The 24,004-nt window shown below is 34.7% G+C and overlaps 1 protein-coding gene across 1 annotated transcript in view; it reads right to left on the bottom strand.

Annotated features, from left to right (window-relative positions):
* CCDC7 (coiled-coil domain containing 7) overlaps positions 1 to 24,004 on the bottom strand; it is a 285,426-nt gene that overhangs the window by 202,057 nt on the left and 59,365 nt on the right. Inside the window, exons 9-12 of the mRNA XM_061181406.1 lie at positions 21,738 to 21,813; positions 12,179 to 12,209; positions 11,169 to 11,258; positions 415 to 500 (exon numbers count right to left, since the gene is read on the bottom strand). Of these exons, the coding sequence (XP_061037389.1) occupies positions 415 to 500; positions 11,169 to 11,258; positions 12,179 to 12,209; positions 21,738 to 21,813 (283 nt within the window). The remainder of the gene's footprint in view (positions 1 to 414; positions 501 to 11,168; positions 11,259 to 12,178; positions 12,210 to 21,737; positions 21,814 to 24,004) is intronic.

The raw sequence follows: 24,004 nt of genomic DNA, 5'->3' as shown, positions 1-24,004 counted from the left end.
ATATACATTAAAAACAGATACTTTTTTAAATAAAATAAGACAACCAAGAAGTACAGTAAAAAGGAAGAGCCCAGACTGGGGAGAGGGATTAACATACAAATTACAAATCATTAGCTAAACCATCAAGAAAACATTGTAAATCCTTTTTTCCCTAAAATTATTTGTATTTAATTGTTTACCTATTCCTGAATATCTTGTGATTTATTCTACTCTAACCCATTTTTAGTTCTTTGCTCTTCCCTTCTCAGCTTTCTCCCATAATCATATCCTGGTCTGCTTATAAAACTATATATTTGTTAATGCTATGCTTTTTTAGAAACCTGTTAATAAGTTATGTTTATATGACCCTAAATTGTATAAAATGAAAATATAAGTTTATAAGTAAAAAATATTAACAGTATCTTTATGTCTTACTCTTCTGAATCTTCAGATATTCCTTCGTCTTTTTTCTTCTCCATTTTCATAGTTTTCTTTTGTCGCTCACTTGTAGCCTTTGTTTTCTATGTAGTTTTATATAAGCCAGAAATAAATAGTTAAGGAGACCATAAATTATAGGTAAATACATGATAATACACATTACTAAGATTGCCATTTTACTTTGAGAATCACTATACTATGTTTCAAGGGAAATTATCTGAATAAAAGCAAAACAAATTAATGATATAAGCTGAATGTTTGTTATAGTGCTTTACAGACTGTAAGTTGCAAATAAGCTAATACATATCAAACAATTAAATTCCTCTGACAAGTTACAGTCAGTTCTGCTATAACATTGCATACAACATCCTGAAAATCACCTCACTGTGAAAAGTCATATGATAAAAACTGCAGGATATATGGGGAAAATGGGGTAAGGTGCACAGAATGCAAAAAAACTGTTGATGATACATTAAAAAAAAAAAAAACCTAATAAGAACATTCATCCAGTTTTATACAGTTAAATGATTAAGAAATACATACTACGAGAAACATAGCTCTTTATCTTGAATAAGACATGAAGCTTGTTTTTGGAAATGAGCATCAAACAGATTTCAACTTGTGAGTTATTATGCAGTATGGGAAGGAAGGCTATCTGAAATTGGACAAAAGTTGTAACACCATATGTGGACTGGTGTGGTACACAATACACACGGTAAACCGAGGTAGCTTGTAGAAGCTGTTTTTCTACGTTCACGTAGTACTATTTTCAGATGAATTTGTGCATAAGCAAATGTAAAATTCACATTATGCTCAAACTGTCCTGTCACGTTGTAACAAATCTGCATTTCAAAACAAATATTAGAGCAGAACTGACCACAGGTTTTAAGTATTCTTGAACTACTATGTAGTACTGGATTATTTTCTACAATAAAGTATAGAAAAAAATTGACAATTAGATTATTGAAAATTTTAGATGAGCTTAATAATAGACACTATTAGGTATTGGGAGATCATTTCCTATTTCAGACCACAACCTCCAACAGATACCAAATTCACTGTAGCAAAGTTCTTCTCACAAATTAAACACCAAATGTAACAATTCCTATAAAATATAGAAAATAAGTATAATAATACATTTTTAATGAGAATTGTTAAGGTCGCCAAATAATTTTCCAGTTTAAACACGAGTTTTGGTACATGTTTCCTATTTAGAAAAATCTAATATACTGGCAATCAAAACATACTAAAATAACGAAAGGGAAAAAAGACTAAAAAATAACAAACAGATGATCAGTGAGTTGTGGGACAACTTCAAGTGGATTAATATACTTACAGTTGGAATTCATGGAGAGAAGGGGTGGGAAAAGAGAATAACTATTTGAAGAAATAATGGCCAATTTTTTTCAACTTTGATGAAAACTGTATATCCACAAATCCACAACAGCACAAGGAAAACTACCCCCCAAGACACATCATAATCAAATTATTTAAAAGCAGCAATAAAAAGAAAATCTTAAAAGCAGACAGAGGAGAAAAGCAGAATACACACAAGAATAAAGAAGAAAACAGATTTCTTGTAAGAAATAATGCAAGCCTGAAGACAAAGGAGCAATATCTTTAAACCACTCAACCTAGAATTCTTTACCCAGGAAAAATATCTTTCAAAACTGATGGCAAAAGAAATTTTTTTTGTCTGGAAATCAAAGAGGTGAAAGAATTCAGCAGCAGCAGCCCTGCACAACAAAAAAGATAAAGAATCCTTCAAGGAAAAGAAAAATGATACCAGATAGAAATAAGAAAATACACAAAGAAGAATACCATAAATGATAATTATGTGGGTAAATATAAAGACTGTTTTCTTGTTATTTAAATCTCTATAAAAGGTAATATTTTACAGCAAAATTAATAACGTGTTGTGCAGTTTACAGTTGTGCAGTAAAATGTATTAAAAAAATTGCACAAAGGCCAGAAAGGGACAAATGAAAGTATGTTTTAAGATTCTTATACATGAAGTGGTTCAATGTCATTTGAATAGAGACTACAGTAAGTTAAAAACAAGACTGTAAACCCTAAAGCAGCCAATAAAGCAACCCACTGAGCAGCAAATTTAAAAGTAATACAGATTTTGCTACCTGAAAGTAGGGTGCTGTTGCAACACATAACTAAAACTATGGAAATGGCTTTGAAATAAGGCAATAGTGGGCAGAGGCTGGAAGAATTTTATGGAGCATAAAAAAAATATATTCATGAAGAAATATTATGAGAAGAGGAAAAACCTTTAACCTGATACATGGTTTTGAAAGAGAAAGAGAGACAGAAAGGCAGGCTGACTAATCACAAGAAACAAGAAAACATTCCCCTTAATATCAGGAACAAAGAAAAAATGCCTGCTTTCATAATGTCTATTCAATATTATTCTAGAGGTCTTTCCCAGTGTAGCAAGGCAAGAAGAAGAAAGTATTACAAATTGGAAAGCAAGAAACTTTAGGCTATCATTTACAGATACTTCAATTATGCAAGTAGGAAATAAAAATCTAACCATTATGATAGTGTATCTAGGTTTGTAGATGGAAAATTCAATATACAAAAATTTGTTACATTTCTCTAGCAATAGCTTTAAAATATTTTAAAAGATACAAATAACATAGCATAAAAATACAAAGTACCTAAGATTAACCTAACAAAAATGAATAAGAGCTTTATGAAGAAAATCATAAACACTGATTGTAAGCATTACAAAACTTTCCAAAATTGAGACATTTAATGTTTGTAAACAAAAAGATGTATCTTGATATCCTATATGTAAATCTCTCAAATTTGATGTACAGCTTGAGTGCAATAGTAGAATTTGACAAATTAACTCTAAAATTTACAAGAAAGTGCAAAGACCAAGAACAAATAAATTCTCATATATAACAAGGTGGGTTAACTTGCCCACAAAATACCAGGACTTACTATAAATATATAATCATTAAAGATCTCAGGCATTGGTGTAGGAATACACAAGGCCAATAGAACAGAATAGAAAGAACAGAAACAAATCTTTTTATGCAGTAATATTTTCTAGCAATAGCATACCAAAATATATATATCTAGGAGTTCCTATTTAGGAAGCTATAGTAGAAAGCCAGGTGATGGCAGAAGTGGAATAAATAAGGAGTCAGGCTAATGTAACTGTGGTTGGCACTCTGCAGAGGCAAGGGGAGCTGCAGGTACAGTCACAGCTCTCCTATTATTTTCCCAGCCTTTGCCCTGTGTACTGATGAAGATGCCATAAAAAAATTGGCAGGAGTCCCTCCCATCAGGAAGCTTACACAAGCTTCTTAGATAGCCTCATCCACCAGAGGGCAGACAGTAGAAGCAAGAAGAACTACAGTCCTGCAGCCTGTGGAACAAAAACCACATCCACAGAAAGACAGACAAAATGAAAACACAGAGGACTATGTACCAGATGAAGGGACAAGATAAAACCCGAGAAAAACAACTAAATGAAGTGGAGATAGGCAACCTTCCAGAAAACAGAATTCAGAATAATGATAGTGAAGACGATCCAGGACCTCGGAAACAGAATGGAGGCAAAGATTGAGAAGAATGCAAGACATGTTTAACAAAGGCCTAGAAGAATTAAAGAACAAACACCTAGAAGAATTAAAGAACAAACAGAGATGAACAATATAATAAATGAAATGAAAAACACACTAGAAGGAATCAATAGCAAAATAACTTAGGCAGAAGAACGGATAAGTGACCTGGAAGACAGAATGGTGGAATTCACTGCCGTGGAACAGACAAAAGAAAAAAGAATGAAAAGAAATGAAGACAGCCTAAGAGATCTCTGGGACAACATTAAACACACCAACATTCACATTATAGGGGTCCCAGAAGGAGAAGAGAGAGAGAACGGACCTGAGAAAATATTTGAAGAGATTACATTTGAAAACTTCCCTAACATGGGAAAGGAAATAGCCACCCAAGTCCAGGAAGCGCAGAAAGTCCCAGGCAGGATAAACCCAAGGAGAAACACGCCGAGACACATAGTAATCAAATTGGCAAAAATTAAAGACACAGAAAAATTATTAAAAGCAACAAGGGAAAAACGACAAATAACATAGAAGGGAACTCCCATAAGGTTAACAGCTGATTTCTCAGAATAAACTCTACAAGCCAGTACGGAGTGGCACAATATATTTAAAGTAATGAAAGAGAAGAACCAAGATTACTCTACCCGGCAAGGATCTTATTCAGATTCGATGGAGAAATTAAAAGCTTTGCAGACAAGCAAAAGCTAAGAGAATTCAGCACCACCAAACCAGCTCTACAACAAATGCTAAAGGAACTTCTCTAAGTGGGAAACACAAGAGAAGAAAAGGACCTACAAAAACAAACCCAAAACAATTAAGAAAATGGTAAGAGGAACATACATATCGATAATTATCTTAAATGTGAATGGATTAAATGCTCCAACCAAAAGACACAGGCTTACTGAATGGAATACAAAAACAAGACCCATATATATGCTGTCTACAAGAGACCCACTTCAGACCTAGGGACAAAGACAGACTGAAAATGAGGGGATGGAAAAAGATATTCCATGACACTGGAAATCAAAAGAAAGCTGGAGTAGCAATACTCATATCAGAAAAACTAGACTTTAAAATAAAGAATGTTACAAGACACAAGGAAGGACACTACATAATGATCAAGGGATCAATGCAAGAAGGAGATATAACAATTATAAATATAATATATGCACCCAGCATAGGAGCACCTCAATACTTAAGGCAAACGCTAACAGCTATACAAGAGGAAACTGACAGTAACACAATAATAGCGGGGGAATTTAACCTCTCACTTACGCCAATGGACAGATCACCCAGACAGAAAATGAATAAGGAAACACAAGCTTTAAATGACACAATAGACCAGATAGATTTAACTGATATTTATAGGACATTCCATCTGAAAACAGCAGATCACACTTTCTTCTCAAATGCACAAGGAACACTCTCCAGGATAGATCACATCTTGGGTCACAAATCAAGCCTCGGTAAATTTAAGAAAATTGAAATTATATCAAGTATCTTTTCCAACCACACGCTTTGAGATTAGAAATCAATTACAGGGAAAAAAACGTAAAAAACACAAACACATGGAGGCTAAAAAATACGTTACTAAATAACCAAGAGATCACTGAAGAAATCAAAGAGAAGTCAAAAAATACCTAGAGACAAATGACAACAAAAACACGATGACCTAAAACGTAAGGGATACAGCAAAAGCAGTTCTTAAGAGGGAATTTTATAGCTATACAATCCTACCTCAAGAGACAAGAAAAATCTCTAATAAACAATCTAACCTTACACCTAAAGCAACTAGAGAAAGAACAACAAACAAAACCCAAAGTTAGTAGAAGGAAAGAAACCATAAAGATCAGAGCAGAAGTAAATGAAACAGAAACAAGGAAAACAATAGCAAAGATCAATAAACTAAAAGCTGGTTCTTTGAGAAGAGAAACAAAATTGATAAACCTTTAGCCAGACTCATCAAGAAAAAGAGGGAGAGGACTCAAATCAATAAAATTAGAAAGAAAAAGAAGTTCCAATGGACACCGCAGAAATACAAAGCATCATACGACACTACTACGAACAACTCTATGCCAATAAAATGGACGACCTGGAAGAAATGGACAAATTCTTAGAAGGCATAACCTTCCAAGACTGAACCAGGAAGAAACAGAAAATATAAACAGACCAATCACAAGTAATGAAATTGAAACTGTGATTAAAAATCTTCCAACAAACAAAAGTCCAGGACCAGATGGCTTCACAGGTGAGTTCTATTTAGAGAAGAGCTAACACCCATCCTTCTCAAACTCTTCCAAAAAATTAAAGAGGAAGGAACATTCCCAAACTCATTCTACAAGGCCACCATCACCCTGATATCAAAACCAGACAAAGATACTACAAGAAAAGAAAATTACAGACCAATATCACTGATGAATACAGATGCAAAAATCCTCAGCAAAATACTAGCAAACAGAATCCAACAACACATTAGAAGGATCATACACCATGATCAAGTGGGATTTATCCCAGGGATGCAAGGATTCCTCAATATATGCAAATCAATCAATGTGATACAGCATATTAACAAATTGAAGAATAAAAACCATATGATCATCTCAGTAGATGCAGAAAAAGCTTTTGACAAAATTCAATGCCTTTTATGATAAAAATTCTCCAGAAAGTGGGCATAGAGGGAACCTACCTCAACATAATAAAGGCCATATATGACAAACCCACAGCAAACATCATTCTCAATGGTGAAAAACTGAAAGCATTTCCTCTAAGATAAGGAACAAGACAAGGATGTCCACTCTCGCCACTATTATTCAACATAGTTTTGGAAGCCCTAGCCACGGCAATCAGAGAAGATAAAGAAATAAAAGGAATCTAAATTGGAAAAGAAGAAGTACAACTGTCATTGTTTGCAGATGACATGATACTATACATAGAGAATCCTAAAGATGCCACCAGAAAACTACTAGAGCTAATCAATGAATTTGGTAAAGTTGCAGGATACAAAATTAATGCACAGAAATCTCTTGCATTCCTATACACTAACAACGAAAGATCAGAAAGAGAAATTAAGGAAACAATCCCATTCACCATTGCAACAAAAAGACTGAAATACTTAGGAATAAACTTACCTAAGGAGGTAAAAGACCTGTACTCAGAAAACTGTAAGACACTGATAAAAGAAATCAAAGATGACATAAACAGATGGAGAGATATACCATGTTCTTAGATTGGAAGAATCAACATTGTGAAAATGACTATACTACCCAAAGCAGTCTACAGATTCAATGCAATTCCTATCAAATTACCAGTGGCATCTTTTGGAAAACTAGAACAAAAAATCTTAAAATTTGTATGGAGACACAAAAGACCCCGAATAGCCAAAGCAATCTTGAGGGAAAAAAACAGAGCTAGAGGAATCAGACTCCCTGACTTCAGACTATACTACAAAGCTACAGTAATCAAGACAATATGGCACTGGCACAAAAACAGAAATACAGATCAATGGCACAGGATAGAAAGCCCAGAGATAAACCCATGCACTTATGGTCAACTCATTTGTGACAAAGGAGGCAAGGATATACAATGGAGAAAAGACAGTCTCTTCAATAGATGGTGCTGGGAAAACTGGAGAGTTACAAGTAAAAGAATGAAATTAGAACCCTCCCTAACACCATACACAAAAATAAACTCAAAATGGATTAAAGACCTAAATATAAGACCGGACACTATAAAACTCTTAGAAGAAAACGTAGGAAGAACACTCTTTGACATAAATCACTGCAAGATCTTTTTTGACCCATCCACTAGAGTAATGGAAATAAAAACAAAAATAAACAAATGGGACCTAATGAAACTTAAAAGCTTCTGCACAGCAAAGGAAACTATAAACAAGACGAGAAGACAACCCTCAAAATGGGAGAAAATATTTGCAAATGAACCAACAGACAAAGGATTAATGTCCAAAATATACAAGCAGCTCATGCAGCTCAATATTAAAAAAACAAACGACCCAATCCAAAAATGGGCTGAAGACCTAAATAGACATTTCTCCAGAGAAGACGTGTCTTCTCCAGAGAAGACATGTCTAAGACAGATGGCCAAGAGGCACATGAAAAGCTGCTCAACATCACTAATTATTAGAGAAATGCAAATCAAAACTACAATGAGGTATCACCTCACACCAGTTAGAATGGGCATCATCAGAAAATCTACAAACAACAAACGCTGGAGAGGGTGTGGAGAAAAGGGAACCCTCTTGCACTGTTGGTGGGAATGTAAATTGATACAGCCACTATGGAGAACAGGATGGAGATTCCTTAAAAAACTAAAAATAGAATTACCATATGACCCAGCAATCCCACTACTGGGCATATACCCTGAGAAAACCATAATTCAAAAACACACTTACACCCCAGTGTTCATTGCAGCACTATTTACAATAGCCAGGTCATGGAAGTAACCTAAATGCCCACTGACAGATGAATGGATAAAGAAGATGTGGTACATATATACAATGGAATATTACTCAGCCATAAAAGGAATGAAATTGGGTCATTTGTAGAGACGTGGATGGACCTAGAGACTGTCATACATAGTGAAGTAAGTCAGAATGGGAAAAACAAATATCGTGTATTAACACATGTATGTGGAATCTAGAAGAATGGTACAGATGAACCTGTTTGCAAGGCAGAAATAGAGACACAGATGTAGAGAACAAACGTATGGACACCAAGGGCGGAAAGCGGAGGGTTGGGGTGGTGGTGGTGTTGGTGGGATGAACTGGGAGATTGGGATTGACATATATAGACTAATATGCATAAAATAGATAACTAATAAGAACCTGCTGTATTTTAAAAAAATAAAGTAAAATTCAAAAAAAAAAAATAAGGAGTCAGCAAAGTGTAGGCCAAATCTGCCCTGCTGCCTGTTTTGTAAATAATATTTTATTGCAACACAGCCATGGTCATTCAGTTATGTATTTTCTGTGGCTATTTTCATATCACAGAAGCAGACCTGAGTAGTTACAACATAGACCCTATGCTCTCCAAAACCTAAAATACTTATCTTGGCCTTTAAACTTTTCTGACACCTGAAATAAGTAAATGGCTAAGATATTAATTAGGGAAACATTACCAAGTACAGTGGACACCAGATATTTGTGCCCAGTATCCTTTTTCCATTCTGTTAAGAAACAGCACCAGATTTAGAAGTGTTCTTCAACTCCCTCATCTCAAACTGTCTTGGTGACATCTGACCCCAAGCAAGGCCAGTAAGATACAATCATCTAAAAATTGACATTGTGGAAGGGAGGTAGTGGAGCTTAGTAATTCCAGAACCAGTATCCAAAGGGATGGGAAGAAAACAGTCATAAACTCCCTCTCTAAAATTTCCCTGAAAGGACAGAAGTAGTGGCTATCCATGAATTTCTGTTATTTTAACTCTAAGAGTTGTCCTGGTTCTATCTCTCACCAAACATGCTGTTCAATTTTCCCTCAATTCTTTGAGTTACCCTACTAGCCATCCAATAAATTTCTTGCTTTAAATAGTGTCAGCTTCTCCTGCTTACAAAAAGTAAAATAAAACCCTTAACTGACACACATTAACATTTGGCAGACATGGCTCTTGATTACTAAAGTTGGTTGCCTATGAAAATAAAATTATTAAGAGATAATATCAGTTAGGAAAGCGAGCTTACTCTGGAAGAAAACTGATATAGCTGTTATTAGAAATCCTGACTTCAACATAATTCTGTAGCCATTATTCTCTTCCTACCATCCCCTTCTCTGAAAACAGGCTATCTCTCAGATCCCTTGGTCACCACCTTTGTGTGGATATAATATTGCTACTATATATGCAGTAATGCTCCTTCCACATTTCTCATTCACACTTCCATACTTCTTTAGGTTTTCACATGCAAAATCTAAAGAAACAGTACAAGAAAGTAAAACCAGAAACTGCTGCAACATTTTCAAGTCATGTATGAAGCTCCAAAGATTTTGAATGTGGATCTAACAGTGCATGATTAAGTGTTGAATTCTTACACTTGGCCAGACTATTCAATTATTTACTATGACAATTTACTGCTTTATTTTTATTTTCTTTTTTTATTTTTATTCCTACTGGGAACTATACCTAGATGAAACTATTCCTAATTGAACTTATGTGACAGCCCTGGCCTTATATTTGACACTTATGTAGGATCACTGCTTCTGTAACTGATTAAGTAGCAAATCTGGTACTAATTCTGCTTCCTCCTCTACTAAGGAGGAAATACCAAGTAACCAACATTAGTAGATTCAAGAGTATTTTTCTTCATTCTATGTTAATTTTGTGTCAAAACATACATCTTATATTTTTATGTAGTTAATAAAAATTTGCTTCCAATCCACCATTTGACTTCATTGTGTATAGTTTGAATTTATAAGCTATATAAAAATGGCAGAGGAGGAGGAAAAAAAAAGGAAACAAATTCTATCCTTGGTATTTCTATTCACTCTATGTGGTAAGAGTGAACTGGGACACACACATTACACAGTTGCAAAGAATACAATAAAATGCATTTAAAATACGTTTGAAAACCTCATTTATTGATATTTTAATAAAGTTAAATATTTGGCTTAGAAATACCTTTCAGAATGTTTCAATTTTGTGTCTGCTTTTCATAGCATCCTTTCAGTTTTGATAGTTAATATGGTAATTTAGGACTTCCTTGGTGGAGCAGTGGTTAAGAATCTGCCTGCCAATGCAGGGGACACGGGTTCGAGCCCTGGTCCGGGAAGATCCCACATGCCGCAGAGCAGCTAAGCCCGTGTGCCACAACTACTGAGCCTGCACGCTAGAGCCTACAAGCCACAACTACTGAGCCCGCGTGCCACAACTACTGAAGCCCACACACCTAGAGCCCGTGCTCTGCAACAAGAGAAGCCACCGCAATGAGAAGCCCACACACCGCAACTAAGAGTAGCCCCCACTCGCCGGAACTAGAGAAAGCCTGCATGCAGTAACAAAGACCCAATGCAGCCAAAAATAAATATAAAATAAATAAATAAATTTTTAAAAATATATGTTAATTTAGAATATAGCATTATCTTATTTTTTTAAAGCACAGCTGCTACCAATTATTAATACTGGTATGTATGCCATTTTCAGACACTAAAATTAACTAACCTCTGTACTCTTCAACTTTTGTAGTTCATTTTCCAGCATCAGTTTCTCCTCTGACAACACTTGGAGGTCACTTTGAATCTGTGTGTTTTTCTAAAAGAAATATTATAACTTCATTAATAATGAAAAGCAAACATATCAATATAGAGAGGTTATTTGGGCACTTATTTATTAAAGTAAGAAAGTCTTCATTAACTCATAAAAATAATGAACCATTGGTATTAATCTGCATAGTGAAGTTATAATTGGTGCTGAAAGAGGCAAAGGAACTATCAGTGATAATGGAATTTCAAAAGACTGTGGGAATGGAATATTACTCAGCCATAAAAAGAAATTAAATTGAGTTACTTGTAGTGAGGTGGATGGACCTAGAGTCTCATACAGAGTGAAGTAAGTCAGAAAGAGAAAAACAAATACCGTATGCTAACTCATATATATGGTATCTAAAAAAAAAAAGAAAAAAAATGCTTCTGAAGAACCTAGGGGCAGGACAGGAATAAAGACGCAAATGTAGAGAATGGACTTGAGGACACGGGGAAGGGGAAGGGTAAGCAGGGACGAAGTGAGAGAGTGGCATGGACATATATACACTACCAAATGTAAAACAGACAGCTAATGGGAAGCAGCCACATAGCACAGCGAGATCAGCTTGGTGCTTTGTGACCACCTAGAGCGGTGGAACAGGGAGGAGGTATGGGGATATATGAATATGTATAGCTGATTCACTTTGTTATAAAGCAGAAACTAACACACCATTGTAAAGCAATAATACTCCAATAAAGATGTTAAAAAAAAAAAAGACTGTGGGATGTTATAGTTCAGTATTTTAGAAGTGAAGTGTTTCTGAGTGACAATGAAGTCTAATAAAATCAAAAGAATAGACAAAGTTTTCCAGCTCACATATGCATAAAACTCTCTTGAATAAACTCTCTTGACATATCCTGACAATTTCTAGACTCTATTAACAACGTCAAGGACAAAGTACAATTTCAAACTGAAAGCACTATACTTACAGCCTCTAACAAAACTTGCTCATTCATAGCTCTGAAAAACAAACCAAAAATATCTATAATGTATTATAATTTTAAATTTATATTTTTATTTATGTAATATCTTTATATATTTTCTTTGTAAAAACCTTAATAAGGTTAGAGTAAACTTTGACTAGCATTCCAAAAATTCAATGCTCTTCCTAGAGATACTGTTAGCTTGCTGTGTCTCTTCCCAGAACTTGTTCCATGGATTTATATAACACTTCACATACCCATTCAATTCTATACTTTTTGTTAGTGGGCTGGATGTCTGTTTTGTTTTCTTTTTCACATAAATGATATTGTATATGTTGTTCTCAACTTTTTCACTTAACACAATTTCTGAAATCTATTTATATCGGTAAACACAGATTTCTCTCACTCCCTTTAGATACAACTTCTTATTCCATAGCAGGATTCGGCAAACTTTTTCTGTAAAGAGTCAGATGGTAACTATTTTAGACTTTACAGGCCGGGTGATCTCTGTCACTACTACCCAACTCTGCAAAAGCAGCTACAGATGATGGGTAAATGAATGGGTATGGCTATGTTCTAACAAAACTTTATTTACAAAAATAAGCTGCAGGCTAGATTTGACTCATGGACTGCAGTTTGCTGACAACTGTTCCATAGTATGGATAAACTATATTTTTTTGACTAATGAGTTTTTTTATTCATTATCATCAGAATTTTTTAAAGCTTTATTAAGATATGATTAACATACCATAAAATTCACTCATTTAAAATATACAATTCAATGGCTTTTAATATATTCACTAAGTTGAGTAACTATTACCACTATCTAATTTTAGCACATTTTAATTACCCCGGAAAGAAACGCTGTAGCCATTAGCACTCACTCTCCATTTCTCCCAGCACTGCCTCAGCCCTGGCAGCCATCAGTCTATTTTCTGTCTCCACAGATTTGCCTATTCTGAATATTTCACATAAACAGAATTGCACAGTATGTGGTCTTTTGAGACCGTTTTCTCACACTTAGCATAGTGTTTGTATCATGTATCAGCACTTTGTTCCTTTCTATTGCCAAATGATATTACATTGTATGGATATGCTCATTTTATTTATTCATTCATCAGTTTATGGACATTTGGGTTGTTTCCACTTTTGGGCTATTATGAATAATGCTACTATGAACATACATGTACAAGTTTTTGTGTGGACCTATGTTTTCATTTCTCTTAGGTATAAACATAGGAATAGAATTTCTGGGTCATATGTTAACTAAATATTTAACATTTTGAGCAACTGACAAACTGTGTTCCATAGCAGATGTACCACTTACATGATGTACCAGCAATGTATGAGGGTACCAATTTCTCTACATCCTTGCCAACAATTGTTATTGTCTGTCATTTTTATTATAGCCATCCTAGTGGTTGTGAAGTGGTATATCATTGTAGTTTTGATTCCCTAATGACTAATGATGTTGAGTATCTTTTCATGTGCTTATTGACCATCTGTATATCTTGTGTGGCAAAACGTCTATTCGGATTATTTGCCCATTGTTAAACATGGTTATTTATCCTTTTTATTATTGAGGTGTAAGAGTTCTTATGTATATTCTGGGTGCAAGTCCCATATCAGATACATGACTTATGAATAGTTTTCACATTCTATGAGTTGTCTTCTCACATTCTTAATGGTATTAAGAACCTGCAGCACAAGTTTTTAATTTTTATGTTGAGTTTATCTATTTTTTTTTTCTGTTGTTGGTTGTGCTTTTGATGTCTTATTTAAGAAACCATTGACTGGGACTTTCCTGGTGGTCCAGTGGTTAAGAGTCCACGCTTCCAATGCAGGGGTCCTGGGTTCCATCCCTAGTCGCGGAACTAAGATCCCATGTGCAATGCAGTGTGGCCAAAAAAATTAAAAAAAAAAAAAAAGAAAGAAAGAAAGAAACCATTGACTAACTAAGTCAAAAATATTTACTCCTGTGTTTCTTTAAGAGGTTTATAGTTTTAGCTCTTAAATTTAGGTCTTTGGTAATTTTGAGTTAATTTTAGTGCATGGCACAAAGAAAGGATCCAACTTAATTCTTTTGCATATGGATATCCAGTTCTCCAAGCACAGTTATTAAAAAAACTATTCTTTCCTCACTGAATTATCCTGGCCTCCATGTTGATAATCAGTTAACCATAAATAAATGTAATGGTTTATTTCTGGATATCATTTCCATTCATTCTATTCCATTGATCTACATAGGTCTATCCTCATGCCAGTACGACATTGTCTTAATCACTACAGGTGTATTTAGTTTTAAAATCACTAAAGTGTGAGTCTTCCAAAGTTGTTCTTCTTAAGATTTCTTTGACTATTCTGGGTTCCTTGTATTTCCACATGAATTTTAAAATCAGCTTGCCAATTCATGCAAAAAGAAAGTTGGGATTTTGATAGAGATTGCATTAAATCTGTAGATCAATTTGGGAAATACTGCCGTTTTAAGATTAGTTAAGTCTAACAGTCCATGAAAATGGCATGTCTACCTGTTTATTTGAGTATTCTTTAAAGTACTTTCAGTGTTTTGTAGTTTTCGGTGCACAAGTCTAGCACTTCTTTTGTTAAATTTATTCTCATTCTCTTTGGTGCTTTTGTAAATGGAATTGTTTTATTTCATTTTTGGAATGTTCCTTGCTAGTGTATTACTTTCCTAGGGCTGCTATGACAAGGTATCACAATCTGGGTGACTGGTGACTTAAAACAACAAGAATTTATTCGCTCACAGTTCTGGAGACTATGAATCTAAAATTAAGGTGTTGGTACAGCCATGCTCCCTCTGAAACCTCTAGGGGAGAATCCTTCTTTGCCTCTTCCAACTTCTAGTACTCCCTAGCATTCCTTGGACTGTGGCAGCATAACTCCAATCTCTGCCTCCATGACTGTCTTCTCTCTGTGTGTATTTGCCTTCTACAATATTATTATAAGGATACCAGTCATATTGGGTTAAGGGCCCATCCCCCTCCACTATGACCTCATCTTAACTAATTACATCTACAATGACCCTATATACAATTAAGTTCATTCTGAGGTACTAGAGGTTAGAGCTTCAACATGTATTTGGTGGGGGGGGGCACAATTCAACCCATAACAACTAGTGTATTAAAATATAATTGATTTTTATTTATGAATTTTGTATATTGCAACCTTGTTAAATTACTTCTAATAGTTCTAATAGATCCCTTAGGACTGTCAATAGATAAGGTCATGACATCTGCAAAAAGAGGTAATTTTCATTTCCTTTTCTTCTCTAAATGCCCTGGATAGAACCTCTACTACAATGGTGGACAGAAGTGGTAAGGATGTCCTATTTTGTCCCTGATCTTAGAGAGAATATATTAAGTTTTTTCACCATTAAGTTTTTTCATTATTAGAGAGAATATATTAAGTATGATGTTAGTTATAGGTATTTGTAGATAGTCTTTATCAGATTAAGAAAGTTCCCTTCTATGCCTAGTTTGTGGAGTATTTTTATCATAAAAGGCTATTGGATTTTGTCAAATGCTTTTACTTTGTCTAGTAAGCTAATCACGTGATTTTTTCTCCTTTATTCAATCAATATCATGTATTACATTTATTGATATCTGCATTTTATTTATTTTTTTATAAATTTATTTATTTAATTTATTTATTTTTGGCTGCGCTGGGTCTTCGTTGCTGCGTACGGACCTCCTCTAGTTGCAGCAAGTGGGGGCTACTCTTCATTGTGGTGCACGGGCTTCTGACTGCAGTGGCTTCTCTTGTTGCAGAGTGGAGGCTCTAGGCGTGCGGGCTTCAGTAGTTGTGGCTCATGGGCTCTAGAGCGCAGGCTCAGTAGTTGTGGTGCATGGGCTTAGCTGCTCCACGGCATGTGGGATCTTCCCGGACCAGGGCTCGAACCTGTGTCCCCTGTGTTGGCAGGCTGATTCTTAACCACTGTGCCTCCAGGGAAGCACGATATTTGCAATTTGAACCAACTTTGCAATCCTGGGATAAACCCCACCTGCTTGTGGTATATAATCTTTTTTATACGTTGTTGGATTCGATTTGCTAGCATTTTGTTGAGTATTTTTGTGTTCATATTTATAATATATTGGTCTGCAGTTTTCTTGTGACACTGTGGTCTGACTTTGGTATCAGAGTAATACTAGACTCATAGCATGAGTTGAGACGTATTAACTCCTCTTCTACTTTTTGAAAGAGTTTGTAGAACAGTGATATTAATTCTTCTTTAAATATCTGATAGAATTCATCAGTGAAGCCATCTGAGCATTTCTTGTTGGGAAATATTTTAATTAGTAATTGAATCTTTTTACTTGTTTCAGTTACACTCAGATTTTCCAGTTCTTGAATCAGTATAGTCCGTCTTTCTAGAAATTTGTCCATGTCATGTAAGTTGTCTAATTTGTGGTCATACAATTGTCATACAGTTGCTCATAGAATTCCCTTAGAATCCTTTTACCACAGATGATTGAGCCATACTCCTACTAACAAAAAATGAAATTCTTTCTAGATTTTTGCTATTATCACAGTGATATGATAAATTTCTTTTTACATATGCCTCCTTGAGAATAGTCCTTTCTCTAGGGTAGATTAAAAGAGGTTTCATGTATAATAAGGCAAACGTTTTGTTGCTATTGTTAAATAAACTATGCTAAATTGTTCTTGAAAGTGGGCAATTCCTATGGTACTAGCAATTTAAGAGTATTTATTACACTACATCTCTGTCAAGACTTGATATTAGAAAACTTCTACTTTTTGTTAAACTGATGGGGAAAAAAATGTATTGTTGCTGCTTTGCTTTCTATTTCCCAGATTACATATCAGATTGAGCATCTCCTAAAATGTTTATTGGCCATTTTTTGTCTCTTCCTTAAATATCTATATATATATGTACTTCGCCTATTATTTGAAGGTTGTTTGCCTTTTTGTGGAATTATATATTCTTATTATCACTCCTTTCTTCTATATGCACACATTTCTTCTCCCATCCATTGCTTATCTTTTAACTTAGATTCATTTCTGAAGATACTTTTAATTTCAATAGTCAAATGCCTTCCCTATATTTATGATTGTTTTCTGACATTTATGTCTGTAATAAACATTAAATTTAATTTTTTGCATGGAGTGAAGACTCTGTCATTATCTTCTAACCAAATGGATGCCTTTTGCCTTGCCAGTGCCCTAACTGGTCACTGATATTCATTCAAGACTTTGAATTTGCCACCTTGGAATTATGATAATTCCACCTTTGACATAACATACCTACCTGTGATACATGTACCTGGGCTAAAGACAGTTTGAAAGGCAAGACAGCTTATTATCCTTCCTTCTGACTCTTCTGCCTTTTTAGAAGAAACATCATGATAGATTTCTTAATAGGCCTGCTGTCCCCTCAGGACTACACATACATGATTCTGGTGATGGGCAATATTGTCACCAATGTTGACAACTTCATTCCCAAGATTAGTCACCAGATCTAAACACTCTCTTCACCAAAGAGGTACTATGCCTTGGAAAAAATACCCTGCAATCCAATCTCTACTTGGAATCCCAATATGGCCCATAATTGAAGAAAGAACTTTTCAAGGTCCTCTGAGTCTATGCTTACTTGTCCATTTCCCACTATCCACAGACCAAACGGCTAGACAATGCATTGACCAAATCCTGAAAAAAAGGTATATTAGCTTTCCCCAAGGACTAGCATGATTGCCCTAACTTGTTACTGTATAATTCATCCATAATAACGAAATACAATCCTCTTTTCTAAATGTTATCCTATATTATGGTTTTCATCCCACCACATCTGCTTACCACTACTTACCACTAAGCACCTCATAGGTAGACCCCACTCCTTTTTCTGGGAACCCCCTGACCCTACCCCTCTGAATTAGTATAATTCCTGAGAAAGCTTACATGACCATAAGCCTTTGATTAGAGCTGACTGGTCCAGAAATAGGCACCTGCCTCTGGCTGCACTGACAATTTTCTCACCAAGGACTTTTAGACTTGGGAAATTCAAATATTATCCCTCAGAGTAACTAAAACTGAAAGATTAGATTTGGGAATTGTCAGCAGTCATGGCCTCCCACCTATAGGCAAAAAGTTAAAAAAGAAAATAGAAGGAAGAAAGAGATCTGCAATAGGAGAAAATGAAGCTCTTGTACAGAGGGGGGAAAAGTGTCTTGATAGTGTTCAAGTTCTGGTTTATACTTGTTTCTGAAATTGAGCCATATTGCTGTTGCCTTTTTAATAAAATTCATCTTTTGCTCAGACCAATTTGAGTTGGGATTTTGTCCCAAGCACTCAGCCACATGACAGAAGTTCAATAAATACAAGATGCTCTTAAAATGTTAGTTTTAAGCTTCAATGACTTCAGAAGTATAAATGCTACAAACTTACCTCCCAAAATAAACATTTGAAAGTTTAATTATTTCCATTCTTTAACACATTTAGTTTTGTGAATTTTAAACAATAAATTAATTTTGTTTCAGTCTCTCTGACTGAATATGGAAAATGCTGACCCAAACAGAATTTAACCAAAAAAAATTTACTATTCAAAAATTTTTAAATAAGTACAAAAGAAATGTACATAATCGAATATCGAAATGGTGTCTTTTGAACAGTCGTATCATTATAGTCCCAAAATTATTAATTCTTAAAACTGCACTAAGACTTTTGCCACAGCCTGTTAAAGGATACAACTGTAACAGGTTGTTAAATGGAGGCATCAACTAAGACTCTACGCCCACTGCTTATATTATGAGGAAGATTATATTCCAATAAAGATGTGAAAAAAAATGCAAAAAACAAAAAAAAAAACAAGAAGAAAGAAAAAAAAGAGGGACTTCCCTGGTGGTGCAGTGGTTAAGAATCCGCCTGCCAATGCAGGGGACACGGGTTTGAGCCCTGGTCCGGGAAGATCCCACGTGCCGCGGAGCAACTAAGCCCGTGTGCCACAACTACTGAGCCTGCGCTCTAGAGCCCACGAGCCACAACTGCTGAGCCCACGTGCCACAATTACTGAAGCCCACGTGCCACAATTACTGAAGCCCACGTGCCTAGAGCCTGTGCTCCACAACAAGAGAAGCCACCACAATGAGAAGCCTGCGCGCTGCAAGGAAGAGTAGCCCCCGCTCGCTGCAACTAGAGAAACCCCGCGCACAGCAACAAAGACCCAATGCAGCCAAAAATAAATAAATAAATAAATAAATTTATTAAAAAAAAAAAAAAAAGAGGAAGAAATGAGGCAGGTGACCATTACCACTGAAGAAAACAGTAGGCAGCCAAGGGAGACTGCTAAAACCTTTCACTCACATGGATAATATAAAAGGGTCAGGAAAGAAGATTTAGAAAAGAGTACTTCTAAATACTCTTTACAGAGAGCTGTCTGGTGCCTTGAGCCTTACTCAAACACTTAAGGGAGAGGTGGATATGATGGCCATTATTAGAGAGAGGCACTTTAAGGAGAATACTCAGAAAACTGGTTTATGTTATTTGAATTTATGGAGAAGGAAGGCAGTGACAGTCAAATAAGACCTTTCTTGTATACCTTACCTTTCTTCCCAAAAACATGGAGAACAGAAAATACAAATAGTTAGTGAGAAAGGAGGTAAGAAAAGAGAAAAGCCAACCACATCCCCCAGTAGGCTCTAGGGAAAGGGGAGAGAATCCTAACTTTGAATGAAAATGAAAATATTGACCGTAATATCTGACAGGGGATTTTAATTTCCAATTCAGGACAGTGCTTATAATTATATTTAAATTAATTACCTAAGAGTGATCAGAAAAGTCATGGTACTGCCCTAGTCTTTTTCTATGGGCAGAGGGAAAACTAGCCCCAGTAAGCAAATATAAATGAATATAAGGAGTCTGAAAAAAGTTGCTTTGTGATTTTATTCTACACGACATGCTTTTCAACATAACAATTGTGAAACTAATATGCCACCTGTAAGAACTGTAGGTCATCCACAATGACTTTCAAGATGCTTCTCGACAAGCAAGCAATGTACTGAGCATATTCTGACCAGAAAATTATACAAAACTTATTCTGTGTATAAGACAATTCAAGTTGGAAATCCTCACCTTTATAGTAACCCATTCAGCTAATCCTTCCCACTGCTTTCTTTTATGCCCAGGAATTTTAAAACCAGTTACAACTAGTAACCATAGTCTAATATGAGAAGCTAGAATAAATAATAGTAATACATATGACTGCTTTAATACCCTGTTCCAATGGAAAGAATATTCATGGAAATCAGCCTCCTACTTTAAGAATGCCCCTAGAACATGCTAAAAGCTTTCATCTGACAAATTTGTGAAAGTTCTTACCCTACCCTTCTGATAGGGAGGACTCTAATGAGATAGAAGAGGGAAAAAGGAAAATAAGGCCTAACTTGATTACATACCAAGTACCTGACCACCAATTAATGTAAGCCGTTAAGTTCTTTAGTTCCATTTTCAACAGCTGCCCAGGATATCCTTTTCTTTACATTTTATCTGTTATACTCTTCTATTAAATCTTGATCCTTGGACTTCATAATTTAAAAATCTGATCATGTAAACTTTCTCAATTTTTCAATGCTAATCTAAAGAAAGTTCTTTGAAAATGCTGTGACATGAGCTTGTCTGAATATGTTTTACTTTAATTTAAAACATTTATTTTAAAAAGAATTTTATGAGTTTACAAAGAACTATAACTAAGTGAAACATCTATACACAAACTACATTTTGTATGATTATATTTTTTTACTTTTTTAAAACTGTAAAATACACATAAAATTTACCATATTAACTGTTTTTAAGTGTTCAGTTCAGTAGTGATAATTATATTCATATTGTTGTACAATCAATCTCCAGAACTCTTTTCATCTTGCAAAACGGAAACTCTATACGCGTTAAAAATAACTCCACATTCCTCATTCTTCCCAGACTCTGGCAACTACCATTCTACTTTCTGTCTCCATGAATTTGACCACTCTAAATGCCTCATATAAGTGAAATCATACAATTTTGTCTTTTTAATGACTGGCTTATAATTACTCAGCATTAATATCCTCAAGATGCATCCATGTTGTACCATATGTCAGAATTTCTTTCCTTTTTAAGACTGAATAATATTCCATTGTATGTATATAACACATTTTCTTTATCCATTCATCCATCACTGGACACTTGGGTTGCTTCTACCTCTTTGCTACTATGAATAATGCTACAGTGAACATGGCTGTACAAATATTTCTTCAAGACCCTGATTTCAATTTTGGAGGGTATATTCCCAGAAATGGAATTGCTGGATTTCCATTCCATGATCCAAAAAATAGATCATATTTTTTGAGGAACTGACATACTATTTTCCATTGTGGTTATACAATTTCACATTCTTTACGATTATAATTTTAACTTTTAAAATTATATATATCATAAAAATTAACAACACTAAATTTTTTAATAGTGGTTTTATTTTCTTTTCTCTGTTTCCAATTTATCTGAAATAAATATGCACTTGTATTTATAATGATGAAAAGGAGTTATTTTAAAAGCTTACCTCTCTAATTTATTTGCCTGATTTTCAAATATTTTCAACATGGTATTCAATCGATTAGTCATTGTAGAAGTTTCTACTGTTAAAAAAAAAAAGAAAACATTTAAAGGTATTATAAATGGCAGAAGTTATACCTGTACACTGCTATATGTGAGAACCAGATAAAGAGGAGACAACAGAAATGTGCAACATATATCAAGGGGACCAAATAAATCAAGTATATCAAGAAACCAAGTAAACCAGAGGCCTTGCTTTGGGAGGGTCAGTACTCCCTAAATAGTCAAAGAGTATACCGGGAGAAGTCAGCTTTAGAAGAAAGAATCAAATTCAGAATTGCTTATAGGCAAGAGAGAGTAATTAAAAATGTTTGCATAGAAAGTAATATGGCACAATAAACAATATTTTAAAATTAATCTGATAATAGTGTAGGACATAATTTTAAATTATGCCTTGTATACAGTAAAGGGTTACAAAGAACATTAACTATTATTCTTGTCACAATTTGAAATTACAGTTCGCAGGAGGGAGAAAAGGCTCTGCTATGGACTGAATATTTGTGTTCCCCCAAATTCATATGTTAAAACCCTAATCTCCAATATGATGATATTTAGAGATGGGGGTCTTTGAGAGGTAATTAAATCATGAGAATGGAGCCACATAAGACACAAGAGAGCTCGCTTGCTCTCTCCCTGCTCTCTCTCCATTATTTGAGGACACAGCAAGAAGACAGCCATCTGCAATACAGGAAGAAGGCTCTCACCAGAACGTGACTATGCTAGAACCCTGATTTGAACTTCTCAGCCTCCAGAACTATGAGAAATAAATTTCTGTTGTTTAATGCACTCAGTCTATGGCAATTTGTTATGGAGGCCCCTAAAACAGGTCCATCTCTACGATTCTACTAGTTTAGGAATTACAACTCAGTAGCATAGAATGTATAGATGGGAACATTACGCTTCCATTGCCAAATGCAACAGCTTGGGTCCAATTGTTTCTTCCTCAAGTTCTCATTATGAATAACTTTAAAACAGAAGAAAAGAGATCAGAGAACCCATGTCTTATTGAACTGTTCTAGTTAAGGCCCTTTCCTGAGCAGAGTGCCTCTGGTTAACAAAGTGGCTTATACAGTCATTCTGAAGAAGCCAAAATGGTAAAGGGAGATCCAGTTGTTTGCTGTGTATTGTGGAGGGAGGAGGACCTCTTTTCTCTATTATAATAAAGCTTCAGTATTTTATTAATAAGTAAAAAATATTAATAATGCATGCATATTATTTATCAATGGATAGGTTTTTCCTCTTGGGAAAAAATATGAGACAGTCAGCATCTAGGACGCATGTTATATAGAAAGATTATAAAAACGGGATAAAATGTAAATATAGTGCTTTTATCTTGTTTTATCATTTTAAATATCAAGGAAAATGTTTCTAAGCATTTTATATAAAATTATCTTATTCTTCCTAAAAGCTACACAGCATTCCATTGCTATGAATGTACTGTAATTCATTTAGCCAGTCCTAAAAATGCACGTTGTTACTATGTTTTTACTCTTACAAATATGCTAACAGTAGTACTGTTTATGGAAACAGAAATATAGAAATTATCTATATGAACATCAATAGAAGAACAGTAAATAAATTATGGCATAACCATAAAATGCAATACTATATGGCCATTAAGCCTCTTATACATTCATGCATTAATTTGCATTTCCCTGATACTAGTTAGGTCAAGCATCATTTCATATATTTTTGGACATTTTTATTTCTTCTTCTGTAACATGCCTGTTCATATGTTTGTCCATTTTTCTCCTGAGTTGTCTGCCTTTTTACTACTGATTTGTAGAGGCCAATTAATACTAGCATATAGTGTGTAATACAGTTAGCAGTCTACTATTAATTATATACTTACTGATATTTTCTAATGTACAGAATTTTTATACTTAACCAAATCTATTGATTTTTTTGTTCTATAGTTTCTAGGCTTTGCTTCATTCTTTAAAAGTCCCAATATAAATAAATTCTCTTAATATTCATTTGTATTTTATAATCACGAGCTATATTATACTTAAGAAAACAAATAAAAATATATTTATAGTTTAATGAATAATTACAAAGCAAACATCCACACAACCACCACTCAAGGTCAACAATTAGGCACCTGGGATTGCCAATATCCTAGAAGCTCTCTATGTGGCCCGTCCCATTCATAACCCTTTCCTTCACCCTATATCTTTTCTACCCTTGTTAGTATCCTTAATGAACAGAGTTAAG

The sequence above is a fragment of the Eubalaena glacialis genome, chromosome 2 (genome assembly GCF_028564815.1).
Source record: "Eubalaena glacialis isolate mEubGla1 chromosome 2, mEubGla1.1.hap2.+ XY, whole genome shotgun sequence".
Taxonomy (NCBI): domain Eukaryota; kingdom Metazoa; phylum Chordata; class Mammalia; order Artiodactyla; family Balaenidae; genus Eubalaena; species Eubalaena glacialis.
Note: the sequence above shows the minus strand (reverse complement) of the source record. Positions and strands in the feature narration are given on the sequence as shown.